This window comes from Bison bison, unplaced genomic scaffold (assembly GCF_000754665.1).
Source record: "Bison bison bison isolate TAMUID 2011002044 unplaced genomic scaffold, Bison_UMD1.0 scf7180017864471, whole genome shotgun sequence".
NCBI lineage: Eukaryota > Metazoa > Chordata > Mammalia > Artiodactyla > Bovidae > Bison > Bison bison.
The window spans coordinates 5408145-5427771 of record NW_011495032.1 but is presented as its reverse complement, the minus strand read 5'-3'; the positions used below and the strand labels follow the sequence as shown (position 1 = coordinate 5427771).

Here is a 19627-nt window from a genome sequence, read left to right as displayed (position 1 = left end):
GTCCCTGAGTATAGGCTCCCATAGAATTACCCCAATAGACCAAACCTACCATACATACGGACACAACTGAGTGACTGAGTAACAACAACCATGCAGTCTATGGTCGCTTACTTCAGTCAACCAGTAGGTTTGTTAAATGTGTGCTTGGGTGAACTTCTGAAGTCTTGACCACCTCAGTTGTCTTTCTGGGCCTCCTGGGAGGGGTGCAATCACAGGGCTTCATGCAAGCAATTTCCACAGGCCTGTATGGGTCTGGCATAGCACCTGAAACAGAGCAGGTGCTCAATAAATAAGCACTGAGTGGATGTGCTTAATTACTTTCTCCAACAAGTGTTTATTGCTATTGGCAACACGCAGGCGATTATATATATATATATATATATATATATATATCCTAATTTCTTGTTGAAGTAGTAAACAATGTCTCCAGCCAACCAGGTAACCCCTCTCCACAAAATGAAGAAACTAATAATCAGTGTTTTTATTGAGTGTGCATGAAACCAGACTCTGATGCACATCACTGGCTTCCGATGGCAAAGACAAGTAGAACTTTTACCCTTTCAGCCAGAAACACACACAATCATTCACACACATGCTAATTGTCTTTAGCAAAGGAAAAACAAAACTTCTCTGATCTTTTTGACAAGCTGGAAAATTACAACTTGGAGTCAAACATGTTGGCTGAACTCCCACAGTATTAGGAAGACAGGGCACCATTCTCCTGGACAATCATGTTTCAAAGAGGTTTCAAGATCTTCAAGAAAGACGGTCCTGGGATGCAAAACTGGCAAGAGGCTTATTTAGGTTTTATAAAGATTTACATACATCTCAGAGACAGAGGGGATTTACAAGTTTTCTAAGGGAAAAGCTGAAGGAAAATGGAGAGAAGAAATGCTTTCTTTCTCTTTTGACACTAGGGAAATTTTTATATTTCATTTTGATGTGGGGTGGGGGAGAAATCTTATTCTTTCTCCTCTTCCAGGTTCAATGGCTGAAGCCTGAAATCAATCTGACAAGACAGATTAACAAGAGAAAAAGTTTTAATTGCCCAGATAGACACAAAATTTCACATGGAAATTTCACAGAGCCCAGGAAGCAGCAAATGACTGAGGTTTCTACACTGTTTTAGGCTAACAAAGGAGAAGTGGTTTGGGGGCTTCTGGGTGGGGGAGGCGAGCTGGAAAGGAGATAGGGGAGCTGGATGGTAAAAGGGCTCCCCTTGTGTCCTGCTGTGCAGGTTAGACTCTCGAAGGTATAAAGAGCAGTTCTCTTCCTCTCCTCTCCTGTACAAATGAGTCCTTTTGTAAAGGAAATTTTCATTTCTTAAAAGTCTCCTTTACAAAGGGGCACTTTTGTACTTTACGTTTTGGCATCTCTGGGGAGGTGAAGAGCTTTTCCTGTATCTGCTGGTTCTCAGTTGCCTTTGGCTCAAAACAATACTTATGCCAAAGTGGCATTTTTGGCTAACATTCAGTATTTAGCCATATATTCTGCCTCCCTGGGGTGATAAAGACTATCTGTATGAAGCAGTAGAGAACAAGTTACCCTGGAACCAAATACATGATCTCCCATCCTTAGGGTAACTTAAAAATTTTTATTGAAGTATAGTCCTGAATATTCACTGGAAGGGCTGATGCTGAAGCTGAAGCTCCAATACTTTGGCCACCTGACGCGAAGAACTGACTCATAGGGGAAGACCCTGATGCTGGGAAAGATTGAGGGCAGGAGGAAAAGGGGACGACAGAGGATGAGATGGTTGGATGGCATTACCAACTCAATGGACATGAGTTTGAGCAGGCTCTGGGAGTTGGTGATGGACAGGGAAGCCTGGCATGCTGCAGTCCATGGGGTCACAAAGAGTCGGACACTGAGCAACTGAACCGAACTGATAGTTGATTTACAATGCTGTGTTATTAAACAGTTGCAAGTGTATACAAGGTGATTCAGCTGCATATATATATATGTATATATATATAGTAGTTTGTATTTGCTAACCCCGAACTCCTAATTTATCCCTCCCCTACCCCTCTTTCCTTTTAGTAATCTTAAATTTGTTCTCTGTGTATGTGAGTCTTGTTTCTATTTTGTAAATAAGTTCATTTGTTTCATATTTTTAGATTCCACATATAGTGATATCATATGATATTTGTCTTTCTCTGACTTATTTCACTTGGCACGATAATGTCTAGGTCCATCCATGTTGCTGCAAATGGCATTATTTCATTCTTTTTATGGTTGAGTAACATTCCATTGTGTATATGTACCATATCTTTTTTATCCAATCCTTTGTCGATGGACATTTAGGATGCTTTCACATCTTAGCTATTGTGAAAAGTGTTGCTGTGAGCATTAGGGTGCATTATCTTTTTGAATTAAAGTTTCAGGGTAACTTTTAAGTTACTGTTGTGAGAACATGACTTAGTGTTTGGGGATGGTCATGACTTAGGTTCCTATGCCCCACTACACCTACCTCTCCAGGGTAACTTGGAGAAAGGAATGAGGCTCAAGATCTGGAAAAGCATCAAAATCAAAGAGACACCCCTCTCTGTTGCTCCTGGGAGTTATAATGAATTTAGAGGGTGGACATAAAGTATTTCCCCACAGCCCCACTAACAGTACTGGTATTAGTACTAGTACTACTAGTACTAGGGGCCTCACGAGCTCCTCCGGATCTTCCTACTCTCTGTCAAGAGGCAGAGTCTATGTTGCCTCCCTTAGAGCCGGGACTCTTTTATGATTATCTGGACAACAAAAAGCAGTAGAAGCAGACGAGGCTGGGTCATAAATCACAGTGCGCCTTCCACCTGCTCTCTCTCAGGATAAGCACCTTTGGGATCACAGTTTAAGAAGCCCAGGCACCCTGAAGCTCCCTGGAGCTAGGGCCACGTGGAGCAAGCTCAGCCCCAGTCATCCAAGAGAGCATGTCTCCGGGGGACTCTGACGGCCACCACGTGAGATGTGCTAAACCAGGAGCTGTTGGCCGAGCCCAGCCAGCCCCCAGGACTGTGAAGTGATAGTAAATCACTGCTCTGATTTTCCAGGACTAGTTTCAGGTGTAACAGTCATAAGCATGATGGAGAACTCAGGCTGGGAATCAAAAAACCAGAGTTTCAGTGCAAACAGTCCTGTGTGATCTGCAGTTCAGGCCCCACCCATCTTCATCTCTTCAGGTTTCTTCATCTGTTAAATGGGTAGAATGATATATCCTAGTGGGGTTATTCTCCTTTTGCCTCATCCCTCTCAAATCTCTTTTCTGCCTTCTCCACCCAGGAGGGAGGTTAAACTCTATGGACGTAGAGAAATGCTATGGACAGTTTCTCCCCAGTCGGTCTGTCTTGTCTCTGGCTTTGGGTTGGGTTCAGCCAATGGAAGACATAGCCAGGAGATTCAGAGGGCAGAAGAGAGGTCAGGGTATTTATCCCAAAACCTGACAGTTTTTTCATTTGTTTGGTTTTGGTTGTACTATGTAGCATGTGGGATCTTGGTTCCTAAACCAGGGATGGAACCTGCACCCTCTGCAGAGGAAACACAGAGTCTTAACCACTGGACCACCAGGGAAGTCCCAGACTGTGGTTTTGACAGAGGCTGCATTCCCCTCTTGTTAAGATCCTGTGGTGGCTCCACTCCCAAGGATAGCTCTTGCCTGCTTCGGGAGACACTGCTTTCTCTCTTTGCTCCTTGTTAAAGGAAAATTATCCTAACACTTATTAAAATGGTAAAGAAGCCTTCATTCAAGACTGTTACAACAGGGGTGTTGCAATAGAGGAGAGACCCAGGGCTCAACTCAGAATATAACAAGAAACAAAGGGGATTCATAGCTATGGAGCACAGTGAGGGCGGCCATGGATGGACGATTACTAAGAGGAGACATCAAGACAGGGAGATTTCTGCTAAACTGACTTAACACCCTTCTTGCTGAAGGCAGGACAGGATTAGACATCAAAGGTGGGAGAGACAAGGAACTTGATGAGATATCAAGGGGGAAGATTCTCACTAACCCATGGCAGGAGTCTTGCTGAGGCAGGCCAAAGACAGGTGGGGCCAAGGTCAAAGCAGAAGAGGCACAGGGGAGTCTGACCAGGCCTATCGCTGCTGACCCGGGCACCTGCATGTCCTCTGCTGGTTCCCTGAGCCCCACCCACACCTCTGCATGGTATCTTCTCATTAAACTTTCAATGAAACCATGTGAGCAATGGAGTCTCCCTCTCCTGCAGCCCCTGATCGCCAGTCCTACAGACCCCATGGAGCTGTTTCAAGGATCAAATGAAATGCTGCATGCAAAAGAGCTTTGGAAAGACTGAGAGTAAGAATGTCATCTTCAGGATTGAGAGAAGTTCTAGTGCATGCAAAGGACATGGGCCTGGGCTTTGGACTCAGTCCTGGGTTCAATCCAGGCCCTGCCTCTTGTTGAGGCAAATGGTTACCTTTCCCAAGCTTCAAGTTCCCATCTGATTCATCAAGGAAAGTCAGTGTCTCTCAGACAGTCTTTGGAGGATTGTCTATGATGATACATCCAATTATTAAAAAACTCCCCAGCACATGGTGGGTATTAAATACATGGTTAGTTCCCCACATGCTCCCTTCCACCCTATTCTGAAACTGTGTTCTCAGGCAGGTTCTACAAAGCCATTGACGGCATCCATGGCTTTCCACAGAGCATTTCAGATCCTTTCCTCAATATTCTGAGAGACAGAGCCTCCTATTTAAGGAACAATGGCTTTCCACAGGCCAGAAATTGATTGAATTGCCCAGAACAAATGTCATTTTGCTTTTTCACTGGTGATCACGAGGCTCTAGTATAGACCACAGATTGCATTTTGGATTATTTTCTTTTTTTGTCTTTCCATCAAAAAAGCAATACATCCAGTCATTACAGAAACTATTCATGCAACACAAAAGTCTATATAGTAAAAATGGCATATCCTTACTGCATGCACTTTTTCTAAGGCACATTTATGATGTCAGAGAAACCAGTTCATAACATTTTTCCAGCCTGAATCTTGAACCAATTGAGAAATACCAGGAAGACAATGGGACCCAATATCACTTTTGTTGGTGATAATGGTCTCAAAGAATGTGATTTATACTTGTGGACCAGAGGGGAGAAACTACCACCTGCCACTGACCACACTTGATCAAGGCAGTCAATACCTTGACTTCCAAGGACAGCCTGGGCCAGGGCAATCCAGTTACTGGCTCTCGGCTGGTGGGGATGCTATGAAAGGAAAGGGTGTGTGTGTGTGTGTGTGCGCGTGCGCACACACACGCACATGCATGCACATATACATGTGCTCAGAATCTCATGCCAGTCCTTACCGCCAAAGACAGCAATCAGGTAGAGCTCACCTCACTTTCATGTGTGGGGAAGAGGGTGAGCGAGAGGAGAAGTCAATGAGCTGACGGACTCCTAGTCCCTGAGAAAAAGATCTAGATAGAAGGAGACACAAAAGGAAAGGGGATGTGCACCAGAGAAGAAAAAGAAAAAACTGGGTCTACAAAAACCCTCTGAGGGTGCCTTGTACTGTACTGAGAGGCCAAAAGCCAACCTTCAGGAGAGCCGATGAAGATGGAAATGGCAACCCTTGCCAGTATTCTTGCCTGGAGAATCCCATGAACTGAGGAGCCTGGTGGGCTACAGTCCATGGCGTCACAAGGAGTTGTACACGACTGAGTGACTAAACAACAAGGAGATCTAAGCCCTCAGACTCAGGATGAGCAGCTGCTGGGCACACCTCCCTAATACTGAAATAGCTCCCGGGGGAACCAGAAAGCTCAAACGCTCCAGCACAGCCCCAAACGCTGGGGTGCCCCGATGGTCCTCCTTGGTCTCACCTGATCATCAAAGGCTTCTCAGTGTGATGGAACTCATGTGTGTGCAACTTTCTGGAAGGAGCATTAAATATCTAATAAGAAAGAAAAAAAAAGTGGAAATGGAATAGCTGAAAGAAGGCAGGTATTTTTAGATGTACTGTTCGGATGAGAGCGCTGAGGCTCCAAAAGGTGGCCTCCTGCCCACCCTCACGCAGCGCGGCGGTGTCGGCACTGACCCGGACCTTGGGGAGGGCTCTTTTAGTCCGTGGGGGTGTGGCAGCGGGGCCTGCAGACCGTAGCCTGCGGGAGCCTCTCTAGGCCTCGCGTCCTCCCTCCACCCCCTCCGCAGCTGGTCTCCGCGCTGGCCCCCGCGCTGGCCCCCGCCAGCAGGCCAGGCAGCAGGGGTGGGTGGAGGAGCGCACGCCGCGCCGCGTCCTTATCAACCGGCGGGGCGGCGTGGTACGGGGCCACCCTGTCAGGGGAGGCGCAGTCCCTGGGCCGCCGCGGGTGGGGCCATGGCTCCCCTGGGCGCGGCGGCCAGCCGGGGTCCGAGAGGCGGCAGGGAGCGCTGAGTGCTGAGCGGCGGTGCGCGCGGGCAGGCGGCCGTCGGGGCGCCAGGGGAGCGCACGCGGTACCATGCGCCCCCGCCTGCCGCCACTGCCCGGGCTGCTGCTGCTAGCCTGCGCCGTGCACGCGGTGAGTACGCGCCCTTCCGCGGGTCCCTCTAGGGGTGAGGGGTGGAGGGGCCCCACAAGATCTTCTGCTGGGCAGTGGGAGGCGTTTCTCACCATCCTTTCCCCGCAATTATGATTTTTGTCTGCTCGTCTCCGGAGGGTCCTCTCCTCCGAAATAAAATCTGTATGTGCCCGGGCGCAGGCAGCGCTGAGATAACCCACCTTGCCCTTCGCCCAACCCGGGCGCTCCTGGGCGGAAATTGGGGAGCCGCCCCTGGCCGTGCCTTTTGTGTGCGGGCACTTTTCCTGCAGTATTTCCTTGAAACCTCATCATCGACTTTCGAAGTTGCTATTTTCACCCTCACTTTGCGGACAAGGAAAGCGAGACTTGTAAAGATCAAAAAAACTTGCCCCGAGAAAAGACAGCTGGAACCCAGCCTGCCTGCCCCAGAGCCTTGCCATTTGCACAGACAGCGGCTGCGGATGGGGAGACCTCCGAAAGCTTTGGTCGTAACTGCCGAAGCTGTAATGCCAGCGTTTGCAGCTTCCTCCTTGGTCTTGTGGGTTTGGCTCCGCAATGTCGGTGGGTCTGGGGACTTCTGGGAGCAGCTGGTCTCCCCAAACCAGGTCCAGGGAGGAACTGGCAGAGAAAAGGGAAGGCAGCAGAGTGAGTGGCTTATGTTGCTTTCTCACAAACTCCAGGGAGTCCTGGCCTCTGCCTGTGGGGTTTGTGAAAGAGGGTGGCTGCGCCCCGTGGGGAGAAGGAGCGGTAAGGAAGGGGCGCACGGATTCCAGAACTTCCCCTTTCCACCAGCATTCCAAACAGGTCCCCCACCGCCTCTGTCCCAAGAAACTCCCCAGGGAAAGCACTTGGGAACTCAATTCTGAGCCTGAAGTCTCCGCCCTGGGCAAACCCTTCCTGCAGACCCATCAGTGGCCCTCCGGTGGTCCTCTCCTGGTTGGCTATAAGAAAGACCTGCTTCTGGAGCTGGTTGGGAGTGTTGACACGCAGGAGGCACAGCTCCTGTGGTATGCAGAGTGGGGTTTTCGGCTCTCCTGTGCAGCTCCCTCCTGTTAATAATTTGGAGCCTCCTGTCCTCAGCGCTGCAGTTGGAAGGTGCTAGGGCAACAGCACCTGCTTGCAATTCTGAGCTCCCGCTTTGGGGAAATGCCATCTGAGACATGGGGACAGTTCAAAGCCAAATTCAGCCTCCAAGTGTGTTGTTATTTGGTGCCTAGAGCTGGGAGGCAGCCCTTTTGGTGACCTCGTCCCATCCCCCGCCCGCCGCCAGCCTCCTTTTTAAGTACCTGCAGGAACACTACTGTTGTCAGAAGAAATCAACAAGTGGCTGGGTCTTCAGGACTAAGGTTCAACATACATTTTTAATCTCCAGCGTCATTTTAGGAATAAGCCCAGGGGAAAATGAGAACCTTCCCTTGGTTCAGGTCTTCTGTGTGCCTTGGAAGGATGCTTTATTATGCTCTGGTCCACTTTCCTCCTTTTACAGGGGAGCAAACTGATACCCACAGAGAGCAGGGACCTGCTCCTTATCAGTAAGTTTGTGGCAGCTCTGGGACTGGAGCCCATATCTCACCTTTCTCAACTGCCCAGGGCTCTGTCTGGCTTGTCGCTTGTCTTTGCTCGCATCTTCATCTCCTCACGCACTTTATGTTCCTGCCGGGTGGTTTCCTGTGTGCAAGTCTTGGCTCTCTGGTGGTTTTATGGGCTTATCCAGATCTGAGGTTCACACTTCTTGGCAGAGAACTCCTTCAACAAGGGATGGAATTGCCCGGCTTCAGTTGGAGGATTTCCCAGCCTATGGAACCCTGCTTTTTTTCTGTTTAAGTGGTCAGACATTTGATTTTGAAACTGAAGGGCATTCAAACAATTCCTTATTCATTTCATGCTTTGTCTTGAGGGAAATCATAGGCATCTTCCTAATTGGTGGTGGGGGGGGATTACTAAGGCCAAATTGCTTATTACTACTCCCCTCAACTCCCCACCTTTTCATACAGAGATGTAGGGAGGGTCCCTTGCAAGTGGACTGAAAAGTGCCGGTGGCTTGTGGGGCAGTTTTTTGAGACCCCCCATAAGAAACTCTGGCTTCACCTCCCCTTACTGTCCCCATCCATGTCTCTCATGAGGATTTTTACCTGGAACAGTATTGTCATTATTTACCAGCACACCTGACCTTCCTGTCCTCCCCAATACGTTCACTTAGAGCTTGAACCTTGAGACTTAGTCACACTCATTCTTTATCCTTAGAACCTGTCATATCAGAAGAAAGAGTCAATGACTGTGTGTGGGCTGAATGAATGAATGAAGTGATGGTGCTATCCATAGTGGCTGCCCTCATGTGGGACACTTTCATATAACAACAGGTAGTGAAGAATGACATCTTACAAGCAATCATTGCTTACAAAATTGTGCATAAATCTGCCAGGCAAAGGTGTAGTCTCTCAGGGGAGGGCTTTTAAATCCAGGGCATCTGGCCAACTGCCCACCTGAGAACCTGAGTGAGTTAAGTGGGGTACAAGGGGCTACCTTTTCCTTCAAGCAGGGTTTCTTAACTTTGACACTGTAATTCTGGATATTAAATCTGAGCTTTCCACATGGGATGCCGGGACAAGAGCTAGGCCCTCCCCTGGCATGGGAGGGAACGAGAGGGTGGAGATAATGGTTAGAGAGAGGGGAGCAGGGGGTGGGGGGTGTCCTGTGCATTGTGTGCTGTCCAGCAGTGTCCCTGTACTCTGCCTACCAGAAGCTAGTATCGTCTTTCCAAGTTGTGCCAACAGAAAGTGTCTCCAGACATTACCAACTGTCCTCTGGGAGCAGGCAGGGCAAAACTGCCCTGGTTGAGAACTACTGCCTTAAAAGTTATTATGTCTCAGGGGAAATCTGTGAACAAGATTCGTAATAGGTGTCACTGGATGTTGGATTCAGGGTAGTGGGGTTGGTGACAGGGAATCTGAGCTGGAGACAGAAGAAGGTATACCAGTGAAAACCCATCTCTGGATGAGAAGACCTCTATAGAGCATGGGTTCCTTTGGCTTCTCCACCCTCCCTTCCCACTCCCCCATGTCTCTCTTCATTTCTTCTCGGCTCAGAAACACAAAAACTCTAAGGCAGGGGTCTGGCATGTGGTGGTCCCCACCCCTTTCTGGACTGCATCTGGACCCAGAGGTTGACAAGCTGGGTGAGCAGAATTTTAGGTAGGCCTGCAAGGTCACCAGAGGATCTGACTACTGATGCCTCTTAGAGAAAAGTCACTGGGAACTTTGTTTCCCTGAACAATATTCCGAGGTAGTATTGTAGATTTCTTTTTGAGTTTTTGCTATTCCTAAAATTCATGTGACTGATGACCATGATAATGATGATGGTGAAGGCTTCCCTCACCGAGTGCCTACTTCACACCAGATACTCTGCTAAACTGTGCCTGGCACTACGTGACTTCTCCCACCAACAATCATTATCCTCACTGTGCATGTGAAGAAACTGACTCAGAAAGAGGTGAAACCATTGGTCAAGTCACCCAGCTGGGCATGATGGTATAAGGACCCAAACCCAGCTGTTCTTAGCCAGCACGTGCATCTGCTTCCAAAGAGAGGCCGCTCTGGTTTCTGGCTCCCAAGGCGCTGTCATGAAATCTTTCTCAAACCACAAAATGACAATAACTACAGTTTAATCTAATCACTTTATAAAAGACAAACCAAATATGGAATTACACACAGCATTTTATTGAGGGTGGCCAGAGATGAGCTTGGGGCCACAAATTCAAAAAAACAGGAGAGATGCTTCCTACACTGTTTAGGGGAGTCCTTTCAACTTTGGCACCCCCTTTAGGAGTTGCTACAGAGCTCCCCTCCTGTCCCATCCCCCAAATCCCCTCCCTTGACACTGGAGGGCACAGGTCTCTTCCTGGCACCCCTTGTTGAAAGCCCAGATTCCACAACCAGGATTAGAGCTCTGCCCCCAGAGTGGCCTCTGGTTTGGCCCCTGCATCCCTGCCCTTAGCAAGCTGAGGTCACCATTGACCTTTGCTCGGGCTCTGGAACAACCTGCAGCCCCAGATAAGACCCACAACACTCAGATTCTATCTACTTGCTTACATGACAGAGTATATAAGTATTCATGAGGATATGAGAAAGCAGGGATCTCTTGGGGCCCACCCAGCTTCAATATTCCATGTCTGAGAGAGTCCAAGTGGCGTCTGGGAAAGGGACCTCCCTGGTGGGTCATCTCCTGGTGGTTGTGCTTCCAGGATTCCCGAGTTTTCCAGATTTCTCCAGAATCACCGCATGCCCCACATCACTTCCCTCTCTCTTGGCTCCCTGAGGCTCCCCTTGGTGTTTTCTGAGATTTCTGACCTTACCACTGCCTTTCATTTTCAATAGATGGGTTTACCTCCCCTATCCTGAGAGTCGGAGAATGAACATCCTCTGAGCAGCATCTTGCCCTCATAGATGAATCTAAGTTGTACCCTCCTGTTCCTGTTCTCCTGCTCTCTCTTGAACATCATGCCAGGCTTGAACCGTGGAAATTTATCTTCTCGTAGGCCTGGAGGCTGGATATCCCAGATCATGGTTGGATTCTGGGAAGACCTCCATCCCTGGCTTGCAGTTGGCTGCCTGGTCCTCATGTAACCTTTCCTCTGACTTCTGAGAGAGTGAGTTCACTGATATCTCTTGTAAGGACGTTAATCCTATCAGATTTGGGCCCCCTATGACCTTATTTGACCTTAATGAACTCCTTCTGGGCCCTGTCTCCTAACAGAGCCACACCTGGGGTTAGGGAGTCAATGTATTCTTTGAGGGACACAGACATTCAGTCTGCATCACACCTGAGTGGAATAGAGGCTTTGCTCCAGCCCCATGCTCCTGATCTCTTCCCCCCACCATGCTCAGTGACTTTTGTCCTGAGATGGCACAGAGGTAGCCTTCATCCTGCTCCTCTTGACTGGATTTTCCATCAGCTAGTCAACCTGCCCAAGCCCATCCAGCCAAGTGGCAAAGGAACTCTACAGCTCTGGCCGTGGTTCCTCTGCTACTGCTCATGGCCAGCATTTTGGCAGATGCATCTATAATCCCTGCTCCACCTCTGTCTGTTCCTCAGCCTGCAGCACCCTGGCTCCCACCCGTTCCCCACTCGAATCAGTCTCACCAGGCCCTGCATTATCCCACTTTCCCTAGACACGGCGTGGTCTCTGTCCCACCCAAGGGGAACACATGGCTGATGAGAGTTTGGACGTTATGACTAATGACATAAAGGCAGTGAGCACGCACCCTGACTGTTCTGGGCAAGATGGGCAGGGCACCCACGGGACTCCAGCCTTTTAGAGACATTTGATGCTGGGACACTCTGTCCCTCCCCCTCTTCCTCACCTTGGCACCTCCCTTTCACAGGCTCGTGGTTCCCATTGCGCCTCAGATGAGGTTTTCACTCTTTTGAGGTTTCCCCGTGTCACATAGTTCCTTCCTCTTGTGTGATCCCTCCTCTCGCGTGGTCCCTCCTTTTGCTCATCTTCCCAGCCTGTGAGGGTCACGGTCTCAGGCACTGTCTCTGGCCCTTGCTCTCCTTATGCTTGCTGCTCTCTCTTACTATGTGAGTTTCCTTGGCCATCTTAAGGTGACATAAGTCCAGCCTTAACAATGCTTATCTCACTTCAGCTGCTGCCAAACTCACATCTTTTGTCCTTGTTTTCCCTGCTGTTGGAGTTATTGAGGTACTCAAAGCAGAGACATAGGAACCACGCTGGCCCCTGTCCTCAACTGGCCCTCAGCCCCTGCTGGCCCCTGTCACATCTGTGCACATCCCCTCTGCTATGGGGATGACTTCTCGCCTATGCAGTGTAGTGCCTCCCAGGGGTTTCCTGCCACTGCTTGTGGTCTATGGTGACCTGGCCACTACCTTCCCCACATGCTCCTGCCACAGGCGCCTCTGGACCCCTTGGAGCCTGTGAGCTACGGCAATAAGATCTGTGTCTGCTCACCTTCGATTGCTGGGCATCCTAGGGACCCAGTAAGTGTTAGATGACATTTTGGGTTTGGAACTGGTTGTAAGATCGAGTTCCCTCTTTATTTCTCACTGTATAAACTAGACTAATATCTCTCTTTTTTCCCCTGTGAAACTATTCTTTTCCAGTCTCAGGTTGGCAGTTGATGAGCAAAGTGTGTTGAGTTTCTTCCCCTCCTTTGGAATTCAGTAGTTTTTCATTGGAGAACCCACTCCAGTACTCTTGCCTGGAAAATCCCATGGACAGAGGAGCCTGGTAGGCTGCAGTCCATGGGGTCGCTTAGAGTCGGACATGACTGAGCGACTTCCCTTTCACTTTTCACTTTCATGCATTGGGGAAGGAAATGGCAACCCACTCCAGTGTTCTTGCCTGGAGAATCCCAGGGACAGGGGACCCTGGTGGGCTGCCATCTATGGGGTTGCACAGAGCCGGCCACGACTGAAGTGACTTAGCAGCAGCAGCAGGTGAATAAAAGCTTTTTCACCTGAAAAGATTCAAAAGTTGACCTCATTATATATGCTTTCCCAGGAAGTTACTGTAGAATGTGCTTCTGAAGAACAAGAAAGCAAAGCCAAGAAAAAAACAGGGAATATAGGAAATGGAACTGTGACTGGGGGAGCCGGGGAGAGGCCCCCTAAAAGCACAGCCAGGTGTCAGGCCCCATTGGCAGAGGTCTGTGGGAGAGAGGGCTCCAAGGATTGAAAGAATAGACTGCTTGATAAATATCTATCAGGGCTGTTGGAGCATTTGGATAAATTAATCCTATCTACCTAGACAAACTAATCAAATGAAAACGCAAAGTAAATTGTTGACCACAGGAAAAACAAAATGTACAAGAAGAGACATAATCGTTTTACATGGCTAAACTCAGCAGTGAACAATATTTCATAGTCAAAGTAAGTCATTATATATACAGACCATTCATTTAACTAAAAATTAAGAGAAGGCTATGTCAATATATTATATGGGGGGAGGGAAGTAAATGTAGGGAGGTTTAAAAACTTCTAAATCTTTCTCTTCCATAATAAAGAGTTTTGGATAATGTCTCAATTAGATAAACCAAGAAATAACAATATGAGATACTTTTGAAATACAGAGATAAAATGAAAATATACATCTAAAGAAAAGGAAAGTGGTTTTCTCTGGAGAGCAGGAAAGGTTAAGTAAGGGAACTGCTGTTTTTTTGCTATAAGCACTTTAGTACTAGGATAAGTAAAAGAAAAAAAAATTACCTATCCAAACTTGATTTTTAAAAACTATTAAAAGGGACCTTTTCAAGACTAATAGCTCTTGCTTTAAGGAGTATTTTATATAAATTTTAGCAATACTTTCACCTTCACTTGTTTCTCCTGTGAATTTAGAGGAAAATTTTAAAGGGGTGCACTATATGACACCACCCTTATGGCAGAAAGTGAAGAGGAACTAAAAAGCCTCTTGATGAAAGTGAAAGTGGAGAGTGAAAAAGTGGGCTTAAAGCTCAGAAAACGAAGATCATGGCATCCGGTCCCATCACTTGATGGGAAATAGATGGGGAAACAGTGGAAACAGTGTCAGACTTTATTTTTCTGGGCTCCAAAATCACTACAGATGGTGACTGCAGCCATGAAATTAAAAGACACTTACTCCTTGGAAGGAAAGTTATGACCAACCTAGTATAGCATATTCAAAAAGCAGAGACATTACTTTGCCAACAAAGGTCCGTCTAGTCAAGGCTATGGTTTTTCCTGTGGTCATGTATGGATGTGAGAGTTGGACTGTGAAGAAGGCTGAGCGCCGAAGAATTGATGCTTTTGAACTGTGGTGTTGGAGAAGACTCTTGAGAGTCCCTTGGACTGCAAGGAGATCCAACCAGTCCATTCTGAAGGAGATGAGCCCTGGGATTTCTTTGGAAGGAATGATGCTAAAGCTGAAACTCAAGTACTTTGGTCACCTCATGCGAAGAGTTGACTCATTGGAAAAGACTCTGATGCTGGGAGGGATTGGGGGCAGGAGGAAAAGGGGAAGACAGAGGATGAGATGGCTGGATGGTATCACTGACTCGATGGATGTGAGTCTGAGTGAACTCCGGGAGTTTGTAATGGACAGGGAGGCCTGGCGTGCTGCGATTCATGGGGTCGCAAAGAGTTGGACACGACCGAGCGACTGATCTGATAGAGCATAGTCCGTCTTTGTCTTAAAAAGATTTTTTTGGCTGTGCTGTCCAGCTTGTTCAATCTCTGACTAGGGATTGAACCTGCCCATGCCCTTGGCAGTGAAAACACAGAGTCCTAAGCACTGGATTGCCAGGAAATTCCCAATATTTCTAAATTTATTGATTATATGGAAACATGCACAAGCATACATACATTTGACTTCTAAATATCAGCCTCTTCTTTCCTCTAGGAAAACATAGATGATAAGGGGGCTTTTTTTCCCTTCATTCTCCCTCTGAGGCATCTAACAAACTGTTGCTCCATGAACACAATCTTCCCAGCCACTCCCAGCTACCCTGATGGCCCCACTCTGTCACTGAGACCACTGTCTGCAGGCTGCAGACTCATCCACAGACTCAGCCCTTTCAACAGAATACTGTTGCTGTCATACAAACAGTGGATGCATATGTTCCTGCAATTGACATGCCACCACACAAAATAATCTTGGTTTATTCAGTTTTAATGAAAGAATTAAGGGTGAAAGAAATGTGGAATGATCTACTTCACACCCGCTAAGATAGATATTGGAACTTGCCAGGTTACGCTAGTGGTAAAGAACCTGCCTGCCAATGCAGGAGATGGAAAAGATGAAGGTTTGATCCCTGGGATGGTAAGATCCCCCGGAGGAGGAAAAGGCAACCCATTCCAGTATTCTTGCCTGGAAAATCCCATGGACAGAGGAGCCTGGCAGGCTACAGTCCATAGGGTTGCAGAGAGTCAGACATGACTAAAATGACTTAGCACTGCACGGCACAGATATTATTAAAACAGAAGAATAAGGGTTGAGGATGAGGACATAGAGAAATTAGAACTCTGTGCATTGTTGGCAGGAAGGTAAAATGGTACGACTGATGTGGAAAACAGTGTGGTGGTCCCTTAAAAAAGTAAACATAGAATTACCATATGATCCACCTTTTCCCTTCTGGATATGTACCTGCTGCTGCTAACTCACTTCAGTCGTGTCCGACTCTGTCCAACTCCAGAGACGGCAGCCCACCAGGCTCCCCTGTCCCTGGGATTCTCCAGGCAAGAGTACTGGAGTGGGGTGCTGTTGCCTTCTCTGGGATATGTACCTAGAAGAATTGAAAGCAGGGACTCGAAGAGATACTTGTACACCTCTGTTCTTGGCTGCATTATTCACAAAAGCCAAGAGGTGGAAACATCCAAGTGATGAGTAGATGAACAAAGTGTGATCTGTCCATACAATGGAATAGTATTCATCCGTATAAAGGAATGAAATTCCAATAGATGCTACAACATGGATGTGAAATGAGACACAGAAGAGCAAATATTGTATGATGGCACTTACCTAAAGTATCTAGAACAGACATATTCACAGAGTCAGAAAGTAGGATAGAGGTTGCTGTTTAATTGGTACAGAGTTTCTGTTGGGATGTAGTCCTGGAAATGGATAGGAGTGATCACTGTACAACTTTTCATTTAATACCACTGAATTGTACACTTAAACATGATTGAAATGGCAAATGGTATGTATATTTTGCTACAACTTAAGAAATTTAGAATTAAAAGAAGCTAAACTATCCTCTCGGAGAAGGCAATGGCACCCAACTCCAGTACTCTTGCCTGGAAAATCCCATGGACGGAGGAGCCTGGTAGGCTGCAGTCCATGGGGTCACTAACAGTCGGGCACGACTTCACTTTCACTTTTCACTTTTATGCATTGGAGAAGGAAATGGCAACCCACTCCAGTGTTCTTGCCTGGAGAATCTGAGGGATGGGGGAGCCTGGTGGGCTGCCGTCTATGGGGTCTCACAGAGTTGGACATGACTGAAGCGACTTAGCAGCAAACTATCCTCTAATGATTATTTTTCCATTGTTGTTTAGTTGCTAAGTCACATCTGACTCTTTGTGACCCCATGGACTGCAGCGTGCTAGGCTTCCCTGTCCTTCACTATCTCCTGGAGTTTGCTCAAGCTTATATCCATTGAGTCAATGATGCTATTCAACCATCTTATCTTCTGTCATCCCCTTCTCCTCCTTCCCTCAATCTTTCACAGCCTCAGGGTCTTTTCCTGTGAGTTGGCTCTTCCAATCAGATGGCCAAAGCATTGGAGCTTCATCATCAGTCCTTCTGATGAATATTCAGGGTTGATTTCCTTTAAGGTTGACTGGTTTGATCTCTTTGCTGTCCAAGGGACTCTCAAGAATCTTCTCCAGTACCACAATTTGAGGCACCAACCTTTGGCGCTCAGCATTCTTTATGGTCCAATTCTCACATCTCACATCTAGTCAAAAACCATAGCTTTGACTAGACAGACTTTTGTTGGCAAAGTGATGTCTCTGCTTTTTAATACACCGTCTAGGTTTGCCATAGCTTTCCTTTTAAGGAGCAAGCATCTTTTAACTTCATGGCTGCAGTTACCATATACAATGATTCTGGAGCCCAAGAAAAAACAAAATCTGTCACTGCTTCTGCTTTTTTCCCATCTATTTGCCATGAAGTGATGGAACTGGATGCCATAATCTTAGTTTTTTGAATGTTAAGTTTTAAGCCAGCGTTTTCACTCTTCTCTTTCACCCTCATCAAGAAGCTCTTTAGTTCCTCTTTACTTTCTGTCATTAGATTGTTATCATCTGCATATCTGAGATTGTTGATATTTCTCCCGGCAGTCTTGATTCCAGCTTGTGTTTCTTCCAGCCCAGCATTTCTCACGATGTACTCTGCATATAAGTTAAATAAGCAGGGTGACAATATACAGCCTTGATGTACTCCTTTTCCTATTTGGAACCAGTCTGTTCCATGTTCAGTTCTAACTGTTGCTTCCTGACCTACATATAGGTTTCTCAAGAGGCAGGTCAGGTGGTCTGGTATTCCCATCTCTAAGAATTTTCCAGTTTGTTGTGATCCACACAGTCAAAGGCTTTATTGTAGCCAGTGAAACAGAAATAGATGTTTTTCTGGAATTCCCTTGCTTTTTCGATCCAGTGAATGTTGGCAATTTGATCTGTGGTTCTCCTGCCTTTTCTAAATCCAGCTTGTGCATCTGGAAGTTCTTGGTTCATGTACTGCTGAAGCCTAGCTTGAAGGAGTTTGAGCATAACAACCTTGCTAGCATGTGAAATGAGTGCATATTTTCCCATAGTCCTAGGGAAAACCATGAAGGAAGTTGAACCTTTCTTGGAGAGGATTCCCACTGTAGGTGTTCCCCCATTCCTCATCTTGCTCCATCGCTTACAAGAGCCCTCTGTGCTAGAGTGCCGCTTTCTTCAACCTCTAAGAATGCACATCACCACCCACTTTCAGGAAATGCCACCCCCACCCAGTCGTCTATGCTGTGTAACAATCATAAGAACTCAGTGGCATGTAGCAATGCATGTTTCTTCCTTTCTTGGTGTTTGCAAGTGAGCTAGGGCTTGACTGACTGACTATGATACTGACATTGATCCAGACACTGTGAGGAACAAGTCTGCGACCCTGAAGACCCATCATGGTGCACTGTTACAGTCATACCTTTCTCCCTCCCACCCTCAGCTTTCCTTCTCAGCTGATACATTAATGTCTCAAGCTCTACAATTTTACCACTGCAATGTTATGTTATGTGTTATGTTATGTTATATGTTATGAATGTTATGTAAATGATGTGGAATCTAAAAAATCATGCAAGTGAATGTATTTACAGGACAGAAACAGACTCATAGACATAGAAAACAAACTTATGGTTACCAAAGGGGAAATGTCGGTAGTGGTGGGGGTGATAATTAAGAATTTGGGATTAAAATATACACACTACCATATATAAAATAGATAATCAATGAGGACCTACTGTGTAGCACAGGCAACTGTACTTAATACTGTGTTGTAGTAACCATATGGGAAAAGAATCAGAAAAATAATGGATACAGGTATATGGATAATGTAATCACTTTGCTGTATACCTGAAACTAACACAACATTGTAAATCAGCTATACTCCAATATAAAATAAAAATTAAATTTAAAAAGAACATTATATAAAGGAAATCATACTGTAACTGTTTGGGATGGGCTTTTTTTCACTGAGCATACTTCTCTGGAGATTCATATAGGCTGGTCCATGTATCACCACTTTGTTCCTTTTTATTGCTGAGGGCTTCCCTGCTGGCTCAGATGGTAAAAGAATCCTCCTGCAATGTGGGAGACCTGGGTTTGCTCCCTGGGTTCCCTTGGAGGAGGGCATGGCAACCCACTCCAGTATTCTTGCTTAGAGAATCCTCAAGGACAGAGGAGCCTGGCAGGCTACAGTCCATGGGGTCACAAAGAGTTGGACCTGACTGAGAGACTAAGCACAGAATTTCATGGTATGGATGAAATAGCTCACCACTTACACATTGAAAGGCATCTGGATTGTTTTAGTTTTGAGGTATTAGGAATAAAGCTGCTGTAAATATTAGTATACAGATATTTGTGTGTGTGTGAACATAAGCTTTCACTTCTCCAGGATAAATGCCCAGGAGTGCAATGGTTGGGTCACGTAATATTAATAGTTGCATGTTTAGCTTTTCTTAAGACCCTACCAACTTGTTTTCCAGAGTGGTTGTCTCATTTTACAATCCCACCAGCAATATGTGAGTGACCTAGTTTCATCACAACCTTGCCATTGTTGTTGTGATTTTTTATTTTAGATCTTCTAATAAGCATGTAATGATATCACATTGCGATTTCAATTTGCATTTACAATCAACTGTGGAAAATTCTGAAAGAGATGGGAATACCTGACCACCTGATCTGCCTCTTGAGAAATCTGTATGCAGGTCAGGAAGCAACAGTTAGAACTGGACATGGAACAACAGACTGGTTCCAAATAGGAAAAGGAGTACGTCAAGGCTGTGTATTGTCACCCTGCTTATTTAACTTATATGCAGAGTACATCATGAGAAACACTGGACTGGAAGAAGCACAAGCTGGAATCAAGATTGCCGGGAGAAATATCAATAAC

The 19627-nt window shown here is 46.6% G+C and overlaps 1 protein-coding gene across 1 annotated transcript in view; it reads left to right on the top strand.

Annotated features, from left to right (window-relative positions):
- The first annotated feature begins 6371 nt into the window (after positions 1-6371).
- Positions 6372-19627, top strand: part of SCTR (secretin receptor) — a 75170-nt gene continuing 61914 nt past the window's right edge. Inside the window, exon 1 of the mRNA XM_010860793.1 lies at positions 6372-6507. Within this exon, the coding sequence (XP_010859095.1) occupies positions 6448-6507 (60 nt within the window). The 5' untranslated portion in view covers positions 6372-6447. The remainder of the gene's footprint in view (positions 6508-19627) is intronic.